At 51.4% G+C, this 19,844-nt stretch overlaps 1 protein-coding gene across 2 annotated transcripts; it reads left to right on the top strand.

Annotated features, from left to right (window-relative positions):
* The first annotated feature begins 6,592 nt into the window (after positions 1–6,592).
* Positions 6,593–14,965, top strand: CDX2 (caudal type homeobox 2). Of its 2 annotated transcripts, none has more exons than XM_054446511.2 (3): positions 6,593–7,442; positions 10,901–11,042; positions 12,532–14,965. In XM_054446511.2, the coding sequence occupies exons 1-3, from the start codon at positions 6,902–6,904 to the stop codon at positions 12,668–12,670; spliced, it is 822 nt and encodes a 273-aa protein (XP_054302486.1). In that variant the 5' UTR covers positions 6,593–6,901; the 3' UTR covers positions 12,671–14,965. The 2 variants fall into 2 exon arrangements, with proteins under 2 accessions (XP_054302486.1, XP_054302485.1); XM_054446510.2 differs by having other exon boundaries at positions 10,901–11,046.
* Positions 14,966–19,844: the final 4,879 nt, after the last annotated feature.

Below are 19,844 nucleotides of genomic sequence, written 5' to 3'. Positions count from 1 at the left end.
GCAAGTCACCTGTGGCAGCCTGGCAGGGCAGTTCTCTCCGGCAAATAGCGACATGCTCTCGGTTTCTGTCGGCCTTGGCCTGGCAGAGCCGCTTTCCACTTTCTGGCCTCTGGTGCGCCCGAGGCGGGAGAGGAGCCCCGGCCGTGTGGACCCTAGCTTGCGCTGCAATAATCGCGCCTTGACTCTAGGCCCGGCTGCTCAGGGAAGGGACAGCCCAGGGCGCGCCCAGCGAGCTTCAGGGGGTACGGAAGTGGTTAGGGCAGATTTCAGGGTGAACAACTAATATTTTACTTACCAATTCGTTAAAAACACAAAGAAAACAAAACCAATCGCGGTGGCAAGGCCAAGAAGAGTTGGAAGGCGAAGAGCTGATTTCAATTTCTGTAACCCGACGACCCTCCAGGCACAGGCCCTTACGAAGTGGGGGCAGCTTTGCGGATTTTCACTTCCCTTGGAAATGTCCAAGCCCTGGCAGGAGAACGCTCCCAGTAAAGAGACGGGAGAGCGCAGCTCCGGATGAGAACTCAGGAACCGACCCGGGCTTGTCACTCACCTATGTAACTTAACTGGGATACGGAATGGGGCCTCTCTTTATTAACCCAGAAAGGTAGGCATTTTGGTCTGTGTGCCCAAAAGATGTCTACAGACACTAAAATTGGAAGGAAAGAAAGGGAAAAGGACAACATAAATTCTATATATGATCTTTACCCATTTTAAATATGACACATTTCTAGAAATTAGCAACAGGATATCAGTTCTGACTGATTTTTTTTTTTTTTTTGAAACGGAGTCTCACCCTGTCGCCCAGGCTAGAGTGCAATGGCGTGATCTTGGCTCACTGCAAACTCTGCCTCCCGTGTTCAAGCTATTCTCCTGCCTCAGCCTCCCAAGTAGCTGGGATTACAGGCGCGCGCTTCCACTCCCAGCTAATTTTTGTATTTTTGGTAGAGACGGGGTTTCACCATGTTGGCCAGGCTGGTCTCGAACTCCTGACCTCGTGATCCACCCGCCTCAGCCTCCCAAAGTGCTGGGATTACAGGCATGGGCCACGGCGCCCGGCCCAAGAGGAGTTATTCTAAGAAAGTATTTACTGTGAGACAAAAGTAAACGGATACCATCTTTGTCAACTGGAGAAAAATCTGGGATGGAATTTATGGAAAATTCATGCAATAAATGAATAAACCACAGTTATGGGGTGCCTGTGAAAGACAGAGGACCTGGAGCATGGTCAGAATTGTAGCAATAGCAGAACCTGATTGTTCTGGTGCTATTTGGTGTAGGGGGTGGGAGTGGGAAAATGGGATTCTCTAAACAGTGCTAGTTGGTTTTGTGTTTGGGGTGCAATGTTGCCAGGGTGGCACTAGCAGCTGTAGTAATAATAAACATCTATACAGATCGCTATGGGTTGCAAAGAATGCACATACTGTAGCTCATTTACTTTAAGGGACTTGAACAGCTAGCTGTGCAACTTGGGGAAAATCACCTAACCTCTCTGAGCCTTGGGTTCACCTTAGTAAAATGGAAAGTTTACACAGACTTTAAGACCCCTGACTCCCCTCCAGGGAATGCAGGTAGCCAATGGGACCAGTAACTCAAGAAGAGCAGAACCTTTATTTAAGCTCCTTCCCTTAGCCACATAAAACTTACCCTGTAGGACTTCCTAGGAACATATTTTCATGTGGCAAACAAAGGTCATTCCAGGCATGAGACAATGGTGAGGGAACAAATGTTCATTGAAAGCTTTCCACGCCAAAGCCACGTGGTAACAGTTGGCTGGTGCTGCCTGGGGAGCCTGGGTTTCTAGCATCAAGAGGTTTCCTTTGGGGTGGAAGTCCTGGTTCCCAGTAGGGACACCAATCTCTGAGACCTCCAAGTCACTCCCTCTTGTGGATTTAAATCATCCTCTGTCCTCACCCACCACACAGAATGTGTTATACAATGCCCAAACAGTGTCCACAGGCCCTAGTTTCAGAAGAAAGGAAGAAAATGGGCAACGACTATTTATTTGCCTAACTTTTACCCAATGTACCAAACCAGATTTCTGTACCCAAATATTACCCTTTTTCCTGAGGCTCTTAATTTTCCTTGATCTCTTGGATGTGAGAATATATTTTGGATAGAGAAGCATAAAAAAAAAAAAAGTTGTTCCCTGCCTTGGATCAGAAGGCTTGGTGGTCTCTTCACAACAAGAGTAAAACAGCTGGCTTTTCTTATCCCATTATCCTGCAGCCTGGTCCCTGAGTGGTAACATGTTAGCTCACAGTGACCTCCCATTAATTCAGAAACCTTTCCTCAGGTAGAGAGGGTCAGACACCCAGTTTGCTTGGGAAGAAAATATGCTTCACTCCACTGGGCAAGGACACATCTGCTTCTGTGAATGAAGCCTGGGCAGCTGTGGGCAGCTGCGGCCCCTCCCTGCTGTTCAGGATGGACATGTTGGGATCCATTGTGGCCTGATGGGGCTGGACAGGTGGCGGACTCTCAGGAGGCCCTACAGAAAGGACACTGTCATTGATTTCCTTCCCAGAGATGTCAGCTGAGTGGGCTGTGGCAGGGCAAGGCAGGGTTGTTGGGGTCAAACCAACCATTATTGAGCCTTTCTTTGTGTGAGTAGTTGGCTGATTGAGTGCAATGGCTGAAAGACTCCCTAAACTCCAAATTAAGTAGAGATTGAGCTGTTTTTCCACAGCAGTATAGATGGCCAAGCTGAATAATTTTGTCAGCTGACATTCTCTTCCTTTTCACTCCTCCTTAATTATCCCTGGAATTCAGGTCAATGCAAGGTAACAGTTTCCTGTGCAAGGCATAGAAGGACTATATTATTTGGATAATTTTATTTTCCTTTTTTCAAATTAAAAAAAATTTTTAGAGACAGGGTCTCCCTCTGTCACCCAGGCTACAGTGCAGTGGCACAACCATAACTCACTGTAACCTCGAACTCCTGGGCTCAAGCCATCCTCCAACCTCGGCCTCCCAAGAAGCTGAGGCTGTAGGTGCACATCACCACACCCAGCTAATTTTTTAATTTTTTTGTAGAGATAGGGGTTCTGGGATTACAGGTGTGAGCCCCTGTGCCTGGCTGGACAATTTTCTTGATCTAAAAAAGATTCAGAAAGTCAACTTACATGCTAAGGTGGATAGAGATGGCCTGCCCTAACTGGGTCATGTTAGTCACTGGGCTCCCCAGTTTCCAGGAGCCACAAATATCGGGCAGAGCAGGGTCCCCTTAGTCAGAGCAAATATTAGGACTTTTGAGCAGGGAGGGAGCTGTGTCAGTGCTGTCTGGATTTAAGGAGTGTTTCATCTGCTTGGAGGGGCAGCCCGCCCTTCCAACAGCCTCCTGCTTCCCACCCCCTTTGTGGCCCCTGCCCTTGCCACCAGCCAGGATCCTGCACGCCTGGACCCTCTCTGAAGAATGTGGAATGGCCTCTACTCTGTCAGTAACAGAGGTGTCCTTTTGATAACCTGATCGTGGCCACTCCTGCAGTTTTACTGTTGCTTCATTTACCAGGGTCTCTTTTTTCCCCACCCTTTTCTGCCCTTAGATGTCAGCTCTAGCTCTGGCTCTGTGGGGTTGCAGTTTCAGCCGCAGGCCAACCGCAGGCCTGAGCTTCCCAAACAAGTTTGCCTCTCCCAGAGTGAGTTGCTACAGGCTTCTCTGGCCCAGCAGCAGGACTTACAGGGTGGAAGGGCCCTTCTGGCATCGGGGGTTAGGGGTGACCATCCCTGTCCCTTCCTGGGGGCTTCTCAGTGCAGGCCAAAAGGCTCCTAAGAAAGATGCCTGCACCTGGGGCCTAGGACTAAGAAAGCCCTGCATGGGTCCCTGATGTGGGTGGCTTCTGCCTCCTCCCAGGGACACAGGCCTGCACTTAGAAGCTGGAGAGGCTGCCCCTGAGCAGAGCGAATCTCCAGAGGCCAGGTATGGGGCACCAATCTGCTAGGGGCCAGGGCTGTCTAAATGCAAAGACAACCAGGATCCTAGAGTTCCGTCAGCCACCTTCTACCCCTGTCTGACTGCTCCCACAACCCTGCCTTTTCAGGGACCCAGCTGGGCCCTCTCCTGGCTGAGAGCAACCTGGATGTATGGGGACACTTACATTCTGAGAAGCTTGTCCGAGGACATAATTTACCAGCTCCTTTCCCCTCACCGAACAGTCTAGACCCTGGGACCACAGCTGTGCCATGCCATTGCTAAGGATACCCATTTTTTGCAATGAGGGAAACATTCGTTTTCACAATGATTTCTTTTCCGTGGCTGGGGGCACTCCAAGTGAGCCTCAGGCTTCCCTGTGGCTTGGCCTGCTCTGGGGCCTGGCTTGACTTGAGGGGCCACAGCAGCCCTGGCCACTCCCAAAGCAGTTGGATGAGCAGGCCAGAGCCACGTCTTCAGGGCACAGCACAGAGACACAGCTGGAAAACAGGGACAATTAGCCAGCGGCCGGCAGCCTGGGCCATAAAAACGCAGGAAGCGGCCACCGCAGGGCGGAGAGAATGGCTGTCCCTAATAAAGCGATTGTTCCAAAGAATGCCCGCATTCCGAAGACATAGGCTGGAGCCTCAGCCTCGGCTTCCAGAGCTCAGGCCTGGGAGAGGGGGTGGTGTGGGGGATGGAAAGGGGAATTGTGTCTCCAGGAAGAGGAGGAAGATGTTTGCTAGATCAAAAGTTCGAAGTGCCCACCACTTAACCTCCCACATTCCCACCCCATCAGGTCTGCAGACCTCCCCTACTGCCCTTCTCTCAATGATTTGGATTTTGTAACGGGGTTTGCAATTTACTTCCGGTTTTATTTCTCAGGAAGTCCGATGACACTCGGCTGTCCAGGCCAGGCCCTGGAGGTCCCCCAGGAGGACCAGCTCGGTCTCCCACCTTTTGAGTGCGCAGCTCCTTGGCCCCTGAGTACCCCACCATCCCCACTTTTAGCCTTCTTCCTTACAAACACGAAGGGTGGGAGGAACCAGAAAACAGGGGATCCCGCAGCCCTAGGCTAGTTCTGATCGCTTTCAGGTGTCTGCAGAGGCAACTTGCTGGTTGTCACCTGTAAAATGGGGAGGATAAAAACACCTCCTAGGTTTTGTTCTAGATCCTAGGAGGATGTGAGGCTCAAGGGAGATAAAGGACACTGGAGAGCACCCCAGAAATGACAGGATGAAGGCGATGGTGACAAATATCCGAGCGAAACGCTTGACAATGAGAACAGACAAGTGCAGGTCTCCGGGAGTGCCGCGAGCGCCCGCGGGTTCTGAGAGCGCTCAAAGCCACCGAGTCAGGCTGCCCAGCCCGCCGGGCCTCGCCGCAGTGATCCTCATTCCCGCATCTGGCAGCGCTGTCAAAGGCTTGTATAGGAGGTGAACGGCGGCCGCAGGCCCACTCCACGCGTTGCTGAAACCGAGCTGGGCGTGCGCGGGGGCCGAATCTCGCCGCCTCCGCCCTCCTGTCGCGGCAGCTTCCGATCCCGGGCTGCGCGGCTCCGGTCCCCAAGGCGGCCACTTCCAGCCCTAAGCCCCTTGGCCACAGCGCTTCCCAAACCAAGATAGATGCTTTCTTAACTCAGAGCTTTTCATTAGCAGTCGTTAATAACGGCCCTGAGTTACCTTGTAATCTCCTGGAAATGAGAAATAAATTTCTTCGGAGAACGTTTCACTTTGTAAAGGACAGAGAGTTTTAAAGATATAGGTATGATGTAAGACACATAAATACCTAGGTAAGCATTAGCAGAAATTCTCTTTTCCTTATATTTAAGTATAATAAACATACAAGTGTAGCTCAATGAATTTTCACAAACCTGACATTCTATGTAATCCGCAGCCTAAGAAACTGCGTTACCAACGATCCCCTAAATCGCCTCCAGTTATGCACGCAATAACCACTAGCCTAACTTCTACCACATGCCCATTACTTTTGTAGTTTAAAACTTCTGATTCTTGAATCTAAACGTTTAACAATAAATCGCTTGAATTTAACTCAAATTTCAAATGTAAGATGAAGTCAGAGATGCAGCCTGAATCTAGGATCATAATTTATCTTGTGCGGAGGGCGAGTAATTTCCTTGGGCAAGAAAATAACTGATTGGAGGTGACAGTTGTTTGGGGCTGCAGTCGTCCAGGCCAGGAGCACAGGGCAGGAAGGAATGGCCCATCTCTTAGGGCTCTCTGCTTGTCACCTACCAGGTTGGTCAGAAACGTTCTCATCAAAGCAATGGTTCTCTTTTCTTTTCTCTTTGGGACAGAAGGAGTTTCTTGACCGCCCCCTTCCCTGCAAATGCATAAACAACCACTGCTCCTGTCTCCAAGCCCAGATTCCCACCAAGATAGCCTTTTCTCTTCCCCTCTCTTTTGTAAGTCTCTTGATTTCATTCTTTGAACCTGTGATTGGAGGTTAAAGTGCACCAGGTTGGAAGGAGGAAGCTCTTAACAATAAAGGTTTGAATATTTAGCTGTGTTCAGGTCGCTGCCCTCTCACGAGCCTCCCCCCTTTATCTTTTAAAATGCAAATTATGTTTCGGGGCGTTGTGCGTAGAGTGCGCGCTGCGCCTCGACGTCTCCAACCATTGGTGTCTGTGTCATTACTAATACAGTCTTGTAAACACTCGTTAATCACGGAAGGCCGCCGGCCTAGGGCTCCGCACGCCAGCCTGTGGCGGGTCTTCCCCGCCTCTGCAGCCTAGTGGGAAGGAGGTGGGAGGAAAGAAGGAAGAAAGGGAGGGAGGGAGGAGGCAGGCCAGAGGGAGGGACCGCCTCGGAGGCAGAAGCGCCGCGAGGAGCCAGCAGAGCACCGCGGGCTGGGGCGCAGCCACCCGCCGCTCCTCCAGTCCCCTTGCCCCTTTCCCTTCGTGCCCCCCGGCAGCCTCCAGCGTCCGTCCCCAGGCAGCATGGTGAGGTCTGCTCCCGGACCCTCGCCACCATGTACGTGAGCTACCTCCTGGACAAGGACGTGAGCATGTACCCTAGCTCCGTGCGCCACTCTGGCGGCCTCAACCTGGCGCCGCAGAACTTCGTCAGCCCCCCGCAGTACCCGGACTACGGCGGTTACCACGTGGCGGCCGCGGCTGCAGCGGCAGCGAACTTGGACAGCGCGCAGTCCCCGGGGCCATCCTGGCCGGCAGCGTATGGCGCCCCACTCCGGGAGGACTGGAATGGCTACGCGCCCGGAGGCGCCGCAGCCGCCGCCAACGCCGTGGCTCACGGCCTCAACGGGGGCTCCCCGGCCGCAGCCATGGGCTACAGCAGCCCCGCAGACTACCATCCGCACCACCACCCTCATCACCACCCGCACCACCCGGCTGCCGCGCCTGCCTGCGCTTCTGGGCTGCTGCAAACGCTCAACCCCGGCCCTCCTGGGCCCGCTGCCACGGCTGCCGCCGAGCAGCTGTCCCCCGGCGGCCAGCGGCGGAACCTATGCGAGTGGATGCGGAAGCCGGCGCAGCAGTCCCTCGGCAGCCAAGGTAAGCGGAGGCTGCGCCCCGCCGGAGGGTGCTTGGGAAGGCGCGGGTCGAGCAAGTGGCTGCTGCGCGTCGTGCGTCCAGTGCGCACAGGGGCGTCCCGGGCTGTCTGGGAGCTCGGCGCCAGGAGGGGCACGGCCCGGGGACAAATTCGGCGGCCTCTGGCCCCTCGGGGCTTCTCTGACCTACTGAGCCTGGGAGTGAATATTCTGAGTCTCAACACCGTGTTCAGGCGTCCTCTTTCCAAGAGCTCCTCATTCGCAACCCCGGGACACCTTCGGGAAGCTCCCGGGAATGTCGGCGTGAGCACTGCTGGACGCGGGCAGAATCGCGTCCTCCCCTTCTTGCTGCGGCATGCATTCCTTGCGTGGCTCCTGGCCGCCGAGGAGAGAGGGAGGCTCGAACCTTCTTGGGCTAGGTCTAGGTCACTTCTCTCCGCTCTCTCTTTCCCCATCTGAGCCATCTAAGAAGAGGAGTGACCTGGAGGGGTCGGGGCAGGGCTAGGCTGTGCGTGGGACCGGGTTTGGCCATTTGGGCCAATTCAATGTACAGCGAGCAGACAGACCAGGGAGAGCTGCTGTCGCTGGGGAGAAGGTGCTAGCCCCAGCTGCTAAGGCGACGGGGGCGCGCCCCGTCTCTGAACCTCTGACCTGTGAAGGGGTCATTTCAAGCAAAAGCTGGAAGGCTAGGGGCAAGAAGCAGAGGGGCAGGCGTCTGCGGAGAGAGCAGGGAGACGGGGAGGAAACCCTGGTGGGAATTAAGCCGCCGCTCCAGGTAGGGGTCATTTCTCCCAAAGCTTCCTTTCAAGGGTGTCAGGGATGTCTGTGAGTGTGTGTGTGCAACTGAAAAAGATCCTAGGTTTGCCGGACTGTGGGGCTCATTGACTCCGGGTCTGCCCCTTCAGGGGTTCGAGTGTGCCTAGAGGTGGCAAGGAAGTGCGGTGGGGAGAGTCCTAGTTGAGTGCCCCCTTTATTTCATGAAGTCTTTCCCCAGCCCTCAGCGCTTCCGCTTTTCTTGCTTCGCTCCTTGCTGCCCCAATTGGGCAGGCACGCTGGTTATGGGCACTTTGCAGAAGTTTATAGCCAATTACCACTGTATAAATCAAAGCGCCCTTTGGGGGCTGTCTCTGGGCATCGGTTTCGGCGTCACTGTGCACATGCTAGGGAGAGTCCTGGTGGGAATGCGGCCGTCCGGGGAGAAGGCCACAGATAAGCCTCGGGTGGCCTCAGAGCTTTGGCTTGGTCCCTTCTCCAAGAGGAGGCGCCTTTCGCCTAGCAGGGGCTCCCAGATCCTGGCTACCAAAGACCCACTTTCTACAGCGCCTGTCTGGAGCGCGGTTGGCGGGGGTGGCGCACGCCCTAAGGAAGACTTTTGCGTGTCCCGGGAGAGCGGCCGCAGGGTGAGGGCCGGGAAGGGGGCGGGAGGGAAGCCGCCAGAGCCCAGGCCGCGGGGTCAGCAGATGAGAGGCCGCTGTGAAGTCCTGCGCCGAGGTGGCAAGGCCGCAGTCGGCGCCGGGTGCCCTTGTGATGTTAATGTGGGGTGGCCGCAGCCCGCGGGCCGGAGCCGGGCTCCTCTGCGGAACGTCATCTGTCAAGGGGTGGTGGGGGTGGGGGGGACGCGGCCTAGCTTGCTTTGATATACACCTTCCCAGCCCTGCCATTGTCTCTTTTAGGGCCCGGAAAGAGGGTGGTGACTTTCGCAGTCAATAATGAATTCTGACAAGTCCCTCTCATCCCTCCCCTCCATAGCCCCGCTCCTAAGTTCCCAGGGGGTGTGGGGCGCCTCCAAGGCCCTTGGGGCGCGGGCCGAAGAGCGCTCAGGGTCTGGTCATCGCGTTGCCCCACCCGTCCGGGACACTGAAGGGGCAGCACCCGAGCAAGGGTCGCTCCGAGATACTTCTAGGCGAGTCTCCCTCCTGGGGTGTTCGGCTGAGGGAACTGCCCTGCGCCCCCAGCTCCGGAGGTGTCCTCTGTGGCTCCAGCCAGGCTCCGGTGCCAACCCCGCCTGATACTATCTGCGTGACCTGGTCTGATTCTCCATTTCGTCATCTGTAAAAAGGGGCGAGTACCAATGGCAGCCTGGAGTGGGTTTGAGGCGTTCACGCGTGTCCGAGCGTCCACCGCGGAGAAAGTCGCGTTAGCTCCCTTTACTTTCATAGCAGGCGCGGGGTCGGGGCCGCAGCCCCATTCAAATGCGCCTGCAGGGTCGTGTTTATGTTAATGCGCCTGGCGGGGAGGGGGATGAAAGCCGGGGCCGCCATTTGCTCAGTAGTGGTAATTCAAACAGAATGTGGTTGTTATTAAGGCATTGAAAGGGCTTTTCTTTGATAAGATCGCCTTGTCCTGCATTGTTTGCGGCTGTGTTCCCCTTTCAGCGGCTCAGGGGAGCTCCCCTCTAATCAGGCCTGTATCTTCCCAGGACGCTTTTGTTGTGGTTTGCAAAGGGTTTTACCTGAACAAAGTCAGCCTGCGGGGCATTAAACACCTCCAGGCAACTCCCAGGCCCTTCAGATCTTTCTGTGGGATTGGGCACTGGGCGATTGAACCTGTTCAGCTGCAAGAAGACCCAAAAGTGGGACGGAGCCAGAGAGAACAGCTTCTGGCCAGGGCTCCGCCAAGGGCTGAGCCAAGACAGATCTGGTGGAGACGCCAGGCTCGGGCCTGCTCCAACATTGTGGACACTATTTGTCAAGGCCCTTCAGTAAAACAATCAATCTAGGATTTAATATGTTGACTCAATCCAATGAACATAGATCACTGGTCAGGATAACTCTGGCCGGATTTGCAGCAGGAATAAATGGAGGATCAAAAAAGAAAAAGTACCAAACGCCAAACCTGGTTTGGGCAGGTATAAAGTGTCCCCAGCAGGAGGGGTTTTCTGCCTGTTCCCTCGGCCAGAGCCCAGCTCAGAATTCCACCTGATGGGCCTGGTGTGTCTGGGGGATGATTCTGGCGACTTGTCAGCTCCTGTGCCCCGCTTTCCACTTGTAGTAAAGCAAAGTAGTAACCCCCACACTCCCTCTACAACAAGTGCCCACAATGACAGCTGTTTTCGGGGTGGGCTTCCATCTCTGGTAGGCCTGGAAATCTGGATGTTTCCAGGATCCCGGCCACTTCACCCTGCCTGCTTTCCCTTAGTGTCAAATATATGCCAGTACTGTATTTGGTTTACTGAAAGGGTGGTTACATTCTGCTATCTTCTGCGTGAATGAGGTTTTCACTTTTCTTAATTTTTAAAATCCACTTAATACCAAGGTTAGTTTAGTTGCCTCCACTAGCCTCACACCCTCCCCCCACAGGACCCTCTGGGGGGTCTTGTCAGACTTGGCAGGAACCAGCCAAACCCGGGCCCCCCAGGGTGGTGGAGGAAGAGAAATGTCCCTGGGTTAGGGAGGTTTGTCATTACCCATGACTGATGGGCTGCCTTGCAGTTCTCAGCCCTCACTTCTCCTTCCTCCACAGTGAAAACCAGGACGAAAGACAAATATCGAGTGGTGTACACGGACCACCAGCGGCTGGAGCTGGAGAAGGAGTTTCACTACAGTCGCTACATCACCATCCGGAGGAAAGCCGAGCTAGCCGCCACGCTAGGGCTCTCTGAGAGGCAGGTGGGGACCGCCTAGCTCCCTCCCGGCGGGCCACTGCCTGGGAGAGGACCATGAGAGTTAGAAAATCTGGCTGCAGGGGCCATCTAAATCTATGGATAGACTGAAGCAGGAGGATGCAAGCATTCGTCTTTGGAGTCCTTTTTTTTTTAATAGAGATGGGGTCTTTCTTTGCGGCCCAGGCTGGAGTGTAGTGGTACAATCATAGCTCACTGCAGCCCTGACTTCCTAAGCTGAAGGGATCCTCCTGCCTCAGTCACCTGAGTAGCTTGGACTACAGGCTCGAGCCACCATGACTGGCTAATGTTTAAATTTTTTGCAGAGATGGTCTCACCGTCTTACCCAGGTTGGTCTCAAACTCCAAGTGATCCTCCTGTCTTGGACTCCTAAAGTGCTGAGATTACAGGTGTGAACCACCATGCCTGGCCTGGAGTACATGCCCCCCACACCCCACCACCGAAACACAGTTTCACTCTTGTTGCCCGGGCTGAAGTGCAATGGCGTGGTCTCAGCTCACTGCAACCTCTGCCTCCCGGGTTCAAGTGATTCTCCTGTCTCAGCCTCCCAAGTAGCTGGGACTACAGGCATGTGCCACCACGCCCGGCTAATTTTGTATTTTTAGTAGAAATGCGGTTTCTCCATGTTAGTCAGGCTGGTCTCAAACTCCCGGCCTCAGGTGATCCACCTGCCTCGGCCTCCCAAAGTGCTGAGATTGCAGGTGTGAGCCACTGTGCCTGGCCCTGGAGTACCTTTTTTAAAAGCCTCCTTCTACCTTTAGTCCTCTTTTTTTGATGTTGTTGATTTTTTCTGTCTCTCTCTTTTGAGGGATATAAGAAGTGTGAAAAACAGCCAAGGGTATTAGTTTAATCCAGAATTCCATTTGGGTCTATAAAGACATATTAAAGACCTATTCTCTTTGTTTCTAGCACTGTACCTAAGAAAATAAACTAAATAAAGTACTCAGTCTCTCATAAAAACTAGAGGGACAAGACTTGGTTCATGAACATTTTATACATATAGTTTAGAAAAACAGGCCAACTTCACAGCCAGGAAGCCACACAATTAAATCTCATTTTCAGCTCTAAGGTGAGGAAAATTACATTTTAGTTTAGCCTTGAGGGGCCAAAGGTTGCCATTTGAAGTATACCACCCAGCACTGGCCTCCCTTTGCTGTGTAGAAAGGGCCTTGCAGTTTCAGTTTTCCTTGGTTCTGAGACTTTAAACTTTTCCAGTAAATACGTAGATAAAAGTTGCTTTGAAAAGAAACCCAGGGAGCAAGGAAGGAGGAAGACTCTTCCCCATGAGGCTGAATTGGGCCTGAGAATGGATCCAGGGTTGGGCTGTTATGAGGATGCCCAAGGAAAGCTTCTAGAAGGACTTGGAGTTCTGTAGCTGGAGTGGAAGATGTTGATGATACTGCTGGGTACTGTTCCTCTTTTCCCTCACATCTTCACCACCATGTGCTTTTCTCCACCTTTCCATTTCTAGGTTAAAATCTGGTTTCAGAACCGCAGAGCAAAGGAGAGGAAAATCAACAAGAAGAAGTTGCAGCAGCAACAGCAGCAGCAGCCACCACAGCCGCCTCCGCCGCCACCACAGCCTCCCCAGCCTCAGCCAGGTCCTCTGAGAAGTGTCCCGGAGCCCTTGAGTCCAGTGTCTTCCCTGCAAGCCTCAGTGCCTGGCTCTGTCCCTGGGGTTCTGGGGCCAACTGGGGGGGTGCTAAGCCCCACCGTCACCCAGTGACCCACAGGGGTCTGCAGCGGCAGAGCAATTCCAGGCTGAGCCATGAGGAGCGTGGACTCTGGTAGACTCCTCAGGAGAGACCCCTCCCCTCCCGCCCACAGCCATAGACCTACAAACCTGGCTCTCAGAGGAAAAATGGGAGCCGGGAGTAAGACAAGTGGGATTTGGGGCCTCAAGAAATATACTCTCCCAGATTTTAACTTTTTCTCATCTGGCTTTTTCTGCCACTGAGGAGACAGAAAGCCGCTGCTGGGCTTCATTCCGGACTGGCAGAAGCATTGCCTGGACTGACCACACCAACCAGGCCTTCAGCCTCCTCCCCAGCTCTTCTCTTCCTAGATCTGCAGACTGCACCTCTGGCTAGAGCTGAGGGGAGAGAGGGACTCAGGAGAAAGGCAAGCTTGAGGCCAAGATGGCTGCTGCCTGCTCATGGCCCTCCGAGGTCCAGCGGGGCCTCCTGCCTCCGGGCAGGCAAGGTTTACACTGTGGAAGCCAAAGGCAGCTAAGATAGAAAGCTGGACTGACCAGAGACTGCAGAACCCCCAGGTGGCCTATGTCTTTTTTCTCTTCCCTTCCCAGACCAGGAAAGGCTTGGCTGGTGTATGCACAGGGTGTGGTATGAGAGGGTGGTTATTGGACTCCAGGCCTGACCAGGGGGCCCGAACAGGGACTTGTTTAGAGAGCCTGTCACCAGAGCTTCTCTGGGCTGAATGTATGTCAGTGCTATAAATGCCAGAGCCAACCTGGACTTCCTGTCATTTTCACAATCTTGGGGCTGATGAAGAAGGGGGTGGGGGGAGTTTGTGTTGTTGTTGCTGCTGTTTGGGTTGTTGGTCTGTGTAACATCCAAGCCAGAGTTTTTAAAGCCTTCTGGATCCATGGGGGAAGAAGTGATATGGTGAAGGGAAGTGGGGAGTATTTGAACACAGTTGAATTTTTTTCTAAAAAGAAAAAGAGATAAATGAGCTTTCCAGATTTCAGATTCTGTATTTATCTTCAGATTTTGTCTGCAACCATTTTTTATTTTTTAAAGAAATGAAATATCTTCTCTGCTTGCAAGCTGATTTGGAAAATTCAGAGAGGGAGTGGAGATTATCTGGACAGCCTCATTTTACCCCAGAGCATCAGAAGCCTGAAAGAGCAGGTTCTGAGACCTTCCCTGCCCCCAAGCCTGAGCCCAGCCTTGGAATGCGTGGCTCTCCTGGGGGTGCCTTTGGGCAAAATGCACATCTGAATGGCCAGGTGCTTCCCAGCAGCCAGAAATTATGGGGGGTGGGGGTGAGAGGGCCCCCTCATAGCATCTCACCAAATCCACATGGAGGCTTTTTGCAAGCAGCAGGCAGTTCCCTTCTGCAGTGACTCCCTCCTAAGGACACCCCACAACCCAGCTAGTTAAACGTGAGCATTAAATGTTTTTTAAAAAATCCCCCTAGTTTCCCAAGACAGCATTTCCATGAATTTAGTCTTCTGTAAATCACTGGGCATTTCAATGAGCCCTTTCTGCCTCCACTCTCTTCTCTATCTTTGCAGTTTCCTTATCCCCGACCGCGCCCCTTCCAACCCAATCACCCCACAAACAAGATTTCAAGACCCAGTATAAAATGATCCTTTTAGTGACAGTTTCTTGTTATCTGGCCGATCCACTGGGGACCGGGCTGCAGCCTTTGAGATTTTTGATTCTTGAGGCCGCCGAGCTGAGCTTTCCCGGCAGGACCTGGGCGAGGGGGGCTTAGCCCTTCGTTTCGATCTTCCCACCAACATCCGAGAGCCTAATCAGCGCGCCCACGGAGGCGCCTTAAGGGCAGTTGGGGAAGATGAGCAGAGCCGGGAAACAGCAAGAGGTATAGACCCTCTGCAGCACCTCTCCAATTCCGCGGCCCTTCCGGGTGGCGTATACAGCTCCAGGATTGGGAAAGGGGCTCCGGTGGTCCGGCCCGCGGGCTCCTGGCCTCGAAGCCAGAGGGAGGAGTGCGGGGCGTGGGGTCGGGGGTGCCGGGCAGAGGAGGAAGCCGTGTCCGGGTCCGCTGGGCGAGGGGTCCTAGGTCAGGGCTGGTCTGAGCCCCGTTGCCCCGCAGGTCTCCCCGCGCCCCGGCCGCGCCCACAGGCCCGCCCCCTAGCCGCTGCGGTTGCTATGCGTTGCCGTGAAACGCCTGTCAATAAACCCTGTTTGGACAGTGGAGCAAGAGCACATGGGTTGTTTGCTTAGTGGTTAGAGGTTCAAAAGTCGACATTGTCCCGCTGCAAGCGATTACAAGTTCTTCCCCTTCCCAGGGCTCGGTCCCCTTGCACGCGGGTACGGGGCCAGGGAAAAGAGCTCGGCTGCTCTCTGGGATGCAGGCACCCGGCTCGCTGCTGCGAGCGCCCGGCAAGCCTCCCGGGCCACGGAAAAAGGAGCAAAACCAGGACCCTCTCCGGCAAGTGAGGCCACCGCGCTTCTAACGCCAACCGTGTCACCCCCGAAGCAATACCTACGGAACAAGGGATGTGGCACGAGTGGGGAGCGCAGCTTGAGGAGTGTAGGGAGGCCTGCACAGGGACGCCTGAGGTTATTTGAGACTAGATGACCTCGCGGCTCCTGGCGCCTCCAGCGCAGAGCTTGGGGTCCGGGCTTCCGAATCCCACGCCTCCACCGCGTCCAGTCGTCGGTTCAGGCGCCAGAGGGCGCGCGCGCTCTGGGAAGAGACGGGGCTTGGGCTCGTGGACCCGGAAAGGTTCCAGTTTTCACTCAGTTGGGAGGTGCAAGCGCCTCTCCTGACTCCGGCTGAGCCCAAACCCGGGCGCTGCAAGATTTTTCTACGTTGGCCGTCGGCCTGTTGAAACTAAGTTAAAACTAAGTCAGGCAGGGGAGATTCTTGGATTTGTTGAATGTTTAAGAAAAACAAAATTGGGGGAGAGGGACTGTCTACCATTCTAAAAGGGTCATTTTGCACAAGATGTTTTCTTTCTAAAAATTACAGTAATGTGGGCACAGTATTAATATATGGTAAGACTAGAAATTTAGGATAAATATGAGAATAAAACCTGTCAATTTTGTGGAATAGAGGTTAAAAAAAAAAGTGTCTATGGGCCGGGCCGGGGGCAGTGGCTCACGCCTGTAATCTCAGCACTTTGAGAGGCAGAGGCGGGCGAATCACTTGAGGTCAGGAGTTCGAAACCAGCCTAGCCAACGTGGTGAAACCCCGTCTCTGCTAAAAATACAAAAATTAGCCGGGCGTCGTGGTGCACTCCTGTAATCCCAGCTATCGGGAGGCTGAGGCAGGAGAATCACTTGAACCCGGGAGGCGGAGGTTGCAGTGAGCCGAGATCAAGCCACTGCACTCCAGCCTGGGCGACAGAGAGGGACTCCGCCTCAAAAACAAACAAACAAAAAAGTATTTATGGAGAATGAACAGCCTGAGTCTTCTCCCCCACGCCCCACCGTGAACAATTCGTGGCTTTATCATATTCATCCAATAAAGTTAACACGATGGACTGCCAATGAAAGTAACGAATATTTCATTGCAATGTGTTTCACTTCTTTCTAATAATATCCAGAAAGATGCCTACGTCAGTGAAGAAAATATTAAATAACAATCTAAATACACACATAGCAATATTCTTGCTGTTGTTGTTCACAACCACTCAGGGAAAAAAAAAAGAGGCAACAAGCAGAAATGAAAGAAGTCTCAGCTACAGAATGGCAAGAAAAGTTATTTTATTTATTTATTTATTTCTGAGATGGAGTTTCACTCAGTCGCCCAAGCTGGAGTGCAGTGGCATGATCTCAGCTCACTGTGACCTCGCCTCCTGGGTTCAAGAGAGTCTCCTGTCTCAGCAGCAGGTGCACGCCACCATGCCCAGCTAATTTTTGGTCGAAAAGTTATATATATTTTTAGGGCCACTCTTTGCACCTCGTTTTAGACAGGTTGCTATTTACTAGCCTACTGACCTTGGGAAGGCCCCAACCTCTGAGCTACCACTTCCTTATTTGTAACATGGGGATCCAATGGGGAGCCAATGTAGCATTGTATACTTATGACTAGACCCCAGTCATGATATGAGCAGCTTCTTGTACTGTATTCTGCAAAGTGCTGGAGAGTCCTTACAGAGAGCTTTTGAGCAAGATAATTTCTCAAATTATGATAGAATAACCCTTTCCCAGAATTTTTTTTCTAACGCATTCAGCTTTGCTTACTTTGTCAAAATTGCCTGAAGTCTGTTGTTCCTTGATTACCACTTCCTAACATCTGCATAAAATCTTCAGTGGCAAGGCACTAAGTAGCATTTCAGATGTGGCGACAAGTTGCTGATCTGTATAGCTTACTTGCCCTTTCATTTACTATAAGACATGTTTCCCACTAGAACATCTAGTTTCTAGCTGTACTTAGGAGAATAAAGATTAGTTGAGGATGTAGTTGAGAACCTTCTAATAATCCATCAGCACACTCTTTTTTTTTTTTTTTTTTTTTTTTGAGACGAAGTTTGGCTCTTGTTGCCCAGGCTGGAGCGCAATGGCTCGATCTCAGCTCACAGCAACCTCCACCTCCCAGGTTCAAGCAATTCTCCTGCCTCAGCCTGCCAAGTAGCTGGGATTACAGGTGACCACCACCATGCCCAGCTAATTTTTTTTGTATATTTAGTAGAGACGGGGTTTCACCATGTTAACCAGGCTGGTCTTGAACTTCTGACCTCAGGTGATCCGCCCACCTCAGCCTCCCAAAGTGCTGGGATTACAGGTGTGAGCCACTGCGCCTGGCCATCAGCACACTCTTAACCCAAAAGGAGCAGACAGGCAGATACTCTAACTAGATGGCATTAAAAGTTTCTTTATTTTGAGATAATTTCTACCTCAACACCTCAATATTAATTCTGTACTCTTCAGGAGCCACCCCAAGAGTACAGATTTAATATGAGGTACAGATTTAACATATTAAATCTGTACCTCAGGCTGCTGAGGTTTAAATTCTCTAAGGCTGATTCATCCTTAGATGTTGTTTTAAGAAAAGTGTTTTACTCTCATCTCCATAATTCCCCCTTACAGTAAAATTACAGCAGCAGATCTTGCATTAAATTGGTTTTGTTTCAGAGTATAACAACAACATTCATATCTGAGTAATGTAGATTAATTTGTAAATATTTAAAATAAACATTTAACTTATCTTCTTAATCACACTTAGGCTGCACAAATTTTCAACCCCACAACTCCTACATTCAGTCAATTTTCCTTTGCCTTTTTCCTTTTGCCTCCTGCTCTTCTTAGAGTGGGTGCACTATGATTTTAACAAACCAAGCAGGTTTTAGAGATGGCTGTGGGGCTAGCTGTGTGACACTGGGCCAAAAGAATCACCAGCTGTCTTTTTTTTTTTTTTTTTTTTGAGACAGAGTCTTGCTCTGTCACCCAGGCTGGAGCGCAGTGGCGATCCCGGCTGACTGCAAGCTCCGCCTGCTGGGTTCAGGCCATTCTCCTGCCTCAGCCTCCTGAGTAGCTGGGACTGCAGGCACCCGCCACCATGCCCAGCTAATTTTTTGTATTTTTTAGTGGAGACGAGGTTTCACCGTGTTAGCCAGGATGGTCTCGATCTCCTGACCTCGTGATCCACCCGCCTCGGCCTCCCAAAGTGCTGGGATTACAGGCGTGAGCCACCGCGCCCGGCCTCACCTGCTGTCTTCTTTCTTTAGCTACAAATCAGAGGAATACATATATATAAATAAAGATAGAGATATTTTGTGTTTAGCTACAAATCAGAGGAATACTATATATAAATATAGACATATTTTATACATATTTACACATATATAGACATATATGTATAAAATATCATGACTTCCTAGAAGGTTATGACATTAGATTTAGAAAAAAGACCTCTCAAATTCCAAATAAAGAAGGTAGACTCTGTGAGTTCCAGAGATTATACCAACATTTACCTTGACATTCTTCCTGGAGGAATCAGTCCAGAGAAGGTGGGGGCAGCACTTAGGTGACCTTTTGGCTCCTGCATCTCTAGTGCCCAAACATTACATTTGTTTTAACAACAGCTTTTCCCAATTGGAATTTGTCATTAACCACAGCAGATATAGATAATATCAACAAGGTTGCCAGAGCCCCAAAGTTAAATGACCAGTAAAGCAGGATCCTGGTGATTCTGTGCTAGAGATCTAATCCATAAACCACAACACAACCAGTTTTGATCCATGAAAAAGACTTCCCTGAGCTGAAATGATTTTAAAACCATCCCTTCACACACACGCACATTTACTTAAAAATAATATTTATATCATGTACTGGGTTTATGTGTCCAATATTTTATTGGTAAGTAAAAACCCCAGGCAGTTCATGTACTTTCATATTTGAGTTTTAACTTCAAAACTAAAAAGGAATTTTTTCCTAATTGCTCATGTGTTATCTCAGAACTTTCAGGATTAACAGTCTGCTATCTCAAACTTAGTATCCGTAGTATGATGATAATAGGTTTTATGCAAGTGGTAGTTGATAAGTTCCTCTCCAACCTCAGGGAAGCAAACAAGGAAAAACAATGCAGAGCTAAAGTCATTGTAATACAAACTTATGATGGCTTGTTATGTGGCACTTAAATAATTTTAACTTATTGATAATTAGTAGAATCAAGAACAAGGATTATATACCTAAACCACAGATTAGGAGTTGTTAAAAATGACCAGGGCAGGCTCTGTTTCCTACTCACGAAATATACTTCGGGTATTGTTCTTTCACTCTGTGTAGCTAATATTTAAAAAACAACAGCTACAGCAAAACTTAACAGAACTAGATTCTGTTTTCAGTCTTCACTTCACCTGGCCCTCTCTTTTCTTTTCTTTTCTTTCATTTTTCTTTTTCTTTCTTCCTTTTTTTTTTTTTTTTTTTTTAGGTGGAGTCTCACACTGTCTCCAGGCTGGAGCACAGTGATGCGATCTTGGCTCACTGCAATCTCCGCCTCCTAAGTTCAAGCGATTCTCCTGGCTTAGCCTCCTGAGTAGCTGGGATTACAGGCGTGCACCACCACACACAGCTAATTTTTGTATTTTTAGTAGAGACAAGGTTTCACCATGTCGGCCAGGCTGGT

This window comes from Pongo pygmaeus, chromosome 14, assembly GCF_028885625.2.
Source record: "Pongo pygmaeus isolate AG05252 chromosome 14, NHGRI_mPonPyg2-v2.0_pri, whole genome shotgun sequence".
NCBI lineage: Eukaryota > Metazoa > Chordata > Mammalia > Primates > Hominidae > Pongo > Pongo pygmaeus.
Note: the sequence above shows the minus strand (reverse complement) of the source record. Positions and strands in the feature narration are given on the sequence as shown.

Coding starts and splice junctions, on each gene's coding strand:
- CDX2 (XM_054446510.2), top strand. CDS start 6,902: ATGTACGTGAGCTACCTCCTGGACAAGGACGTGAGCATGTACCCTAGC. Junction 7,443..10,900: donor GCAGTCCCTCGGCAGCCAAG/GTAAGCGGAGGC, acceptor CTTCCTCCACAG/TGAAAACCAGGACGAAAGAC. Junction 11,047..12,531: donor TAGGGCTCTCTGAGAGGCAG/GTGGGGACCGCC, acceptor TTCCATTTCTAG/GTTAAAATCTGGTTTCAGAA.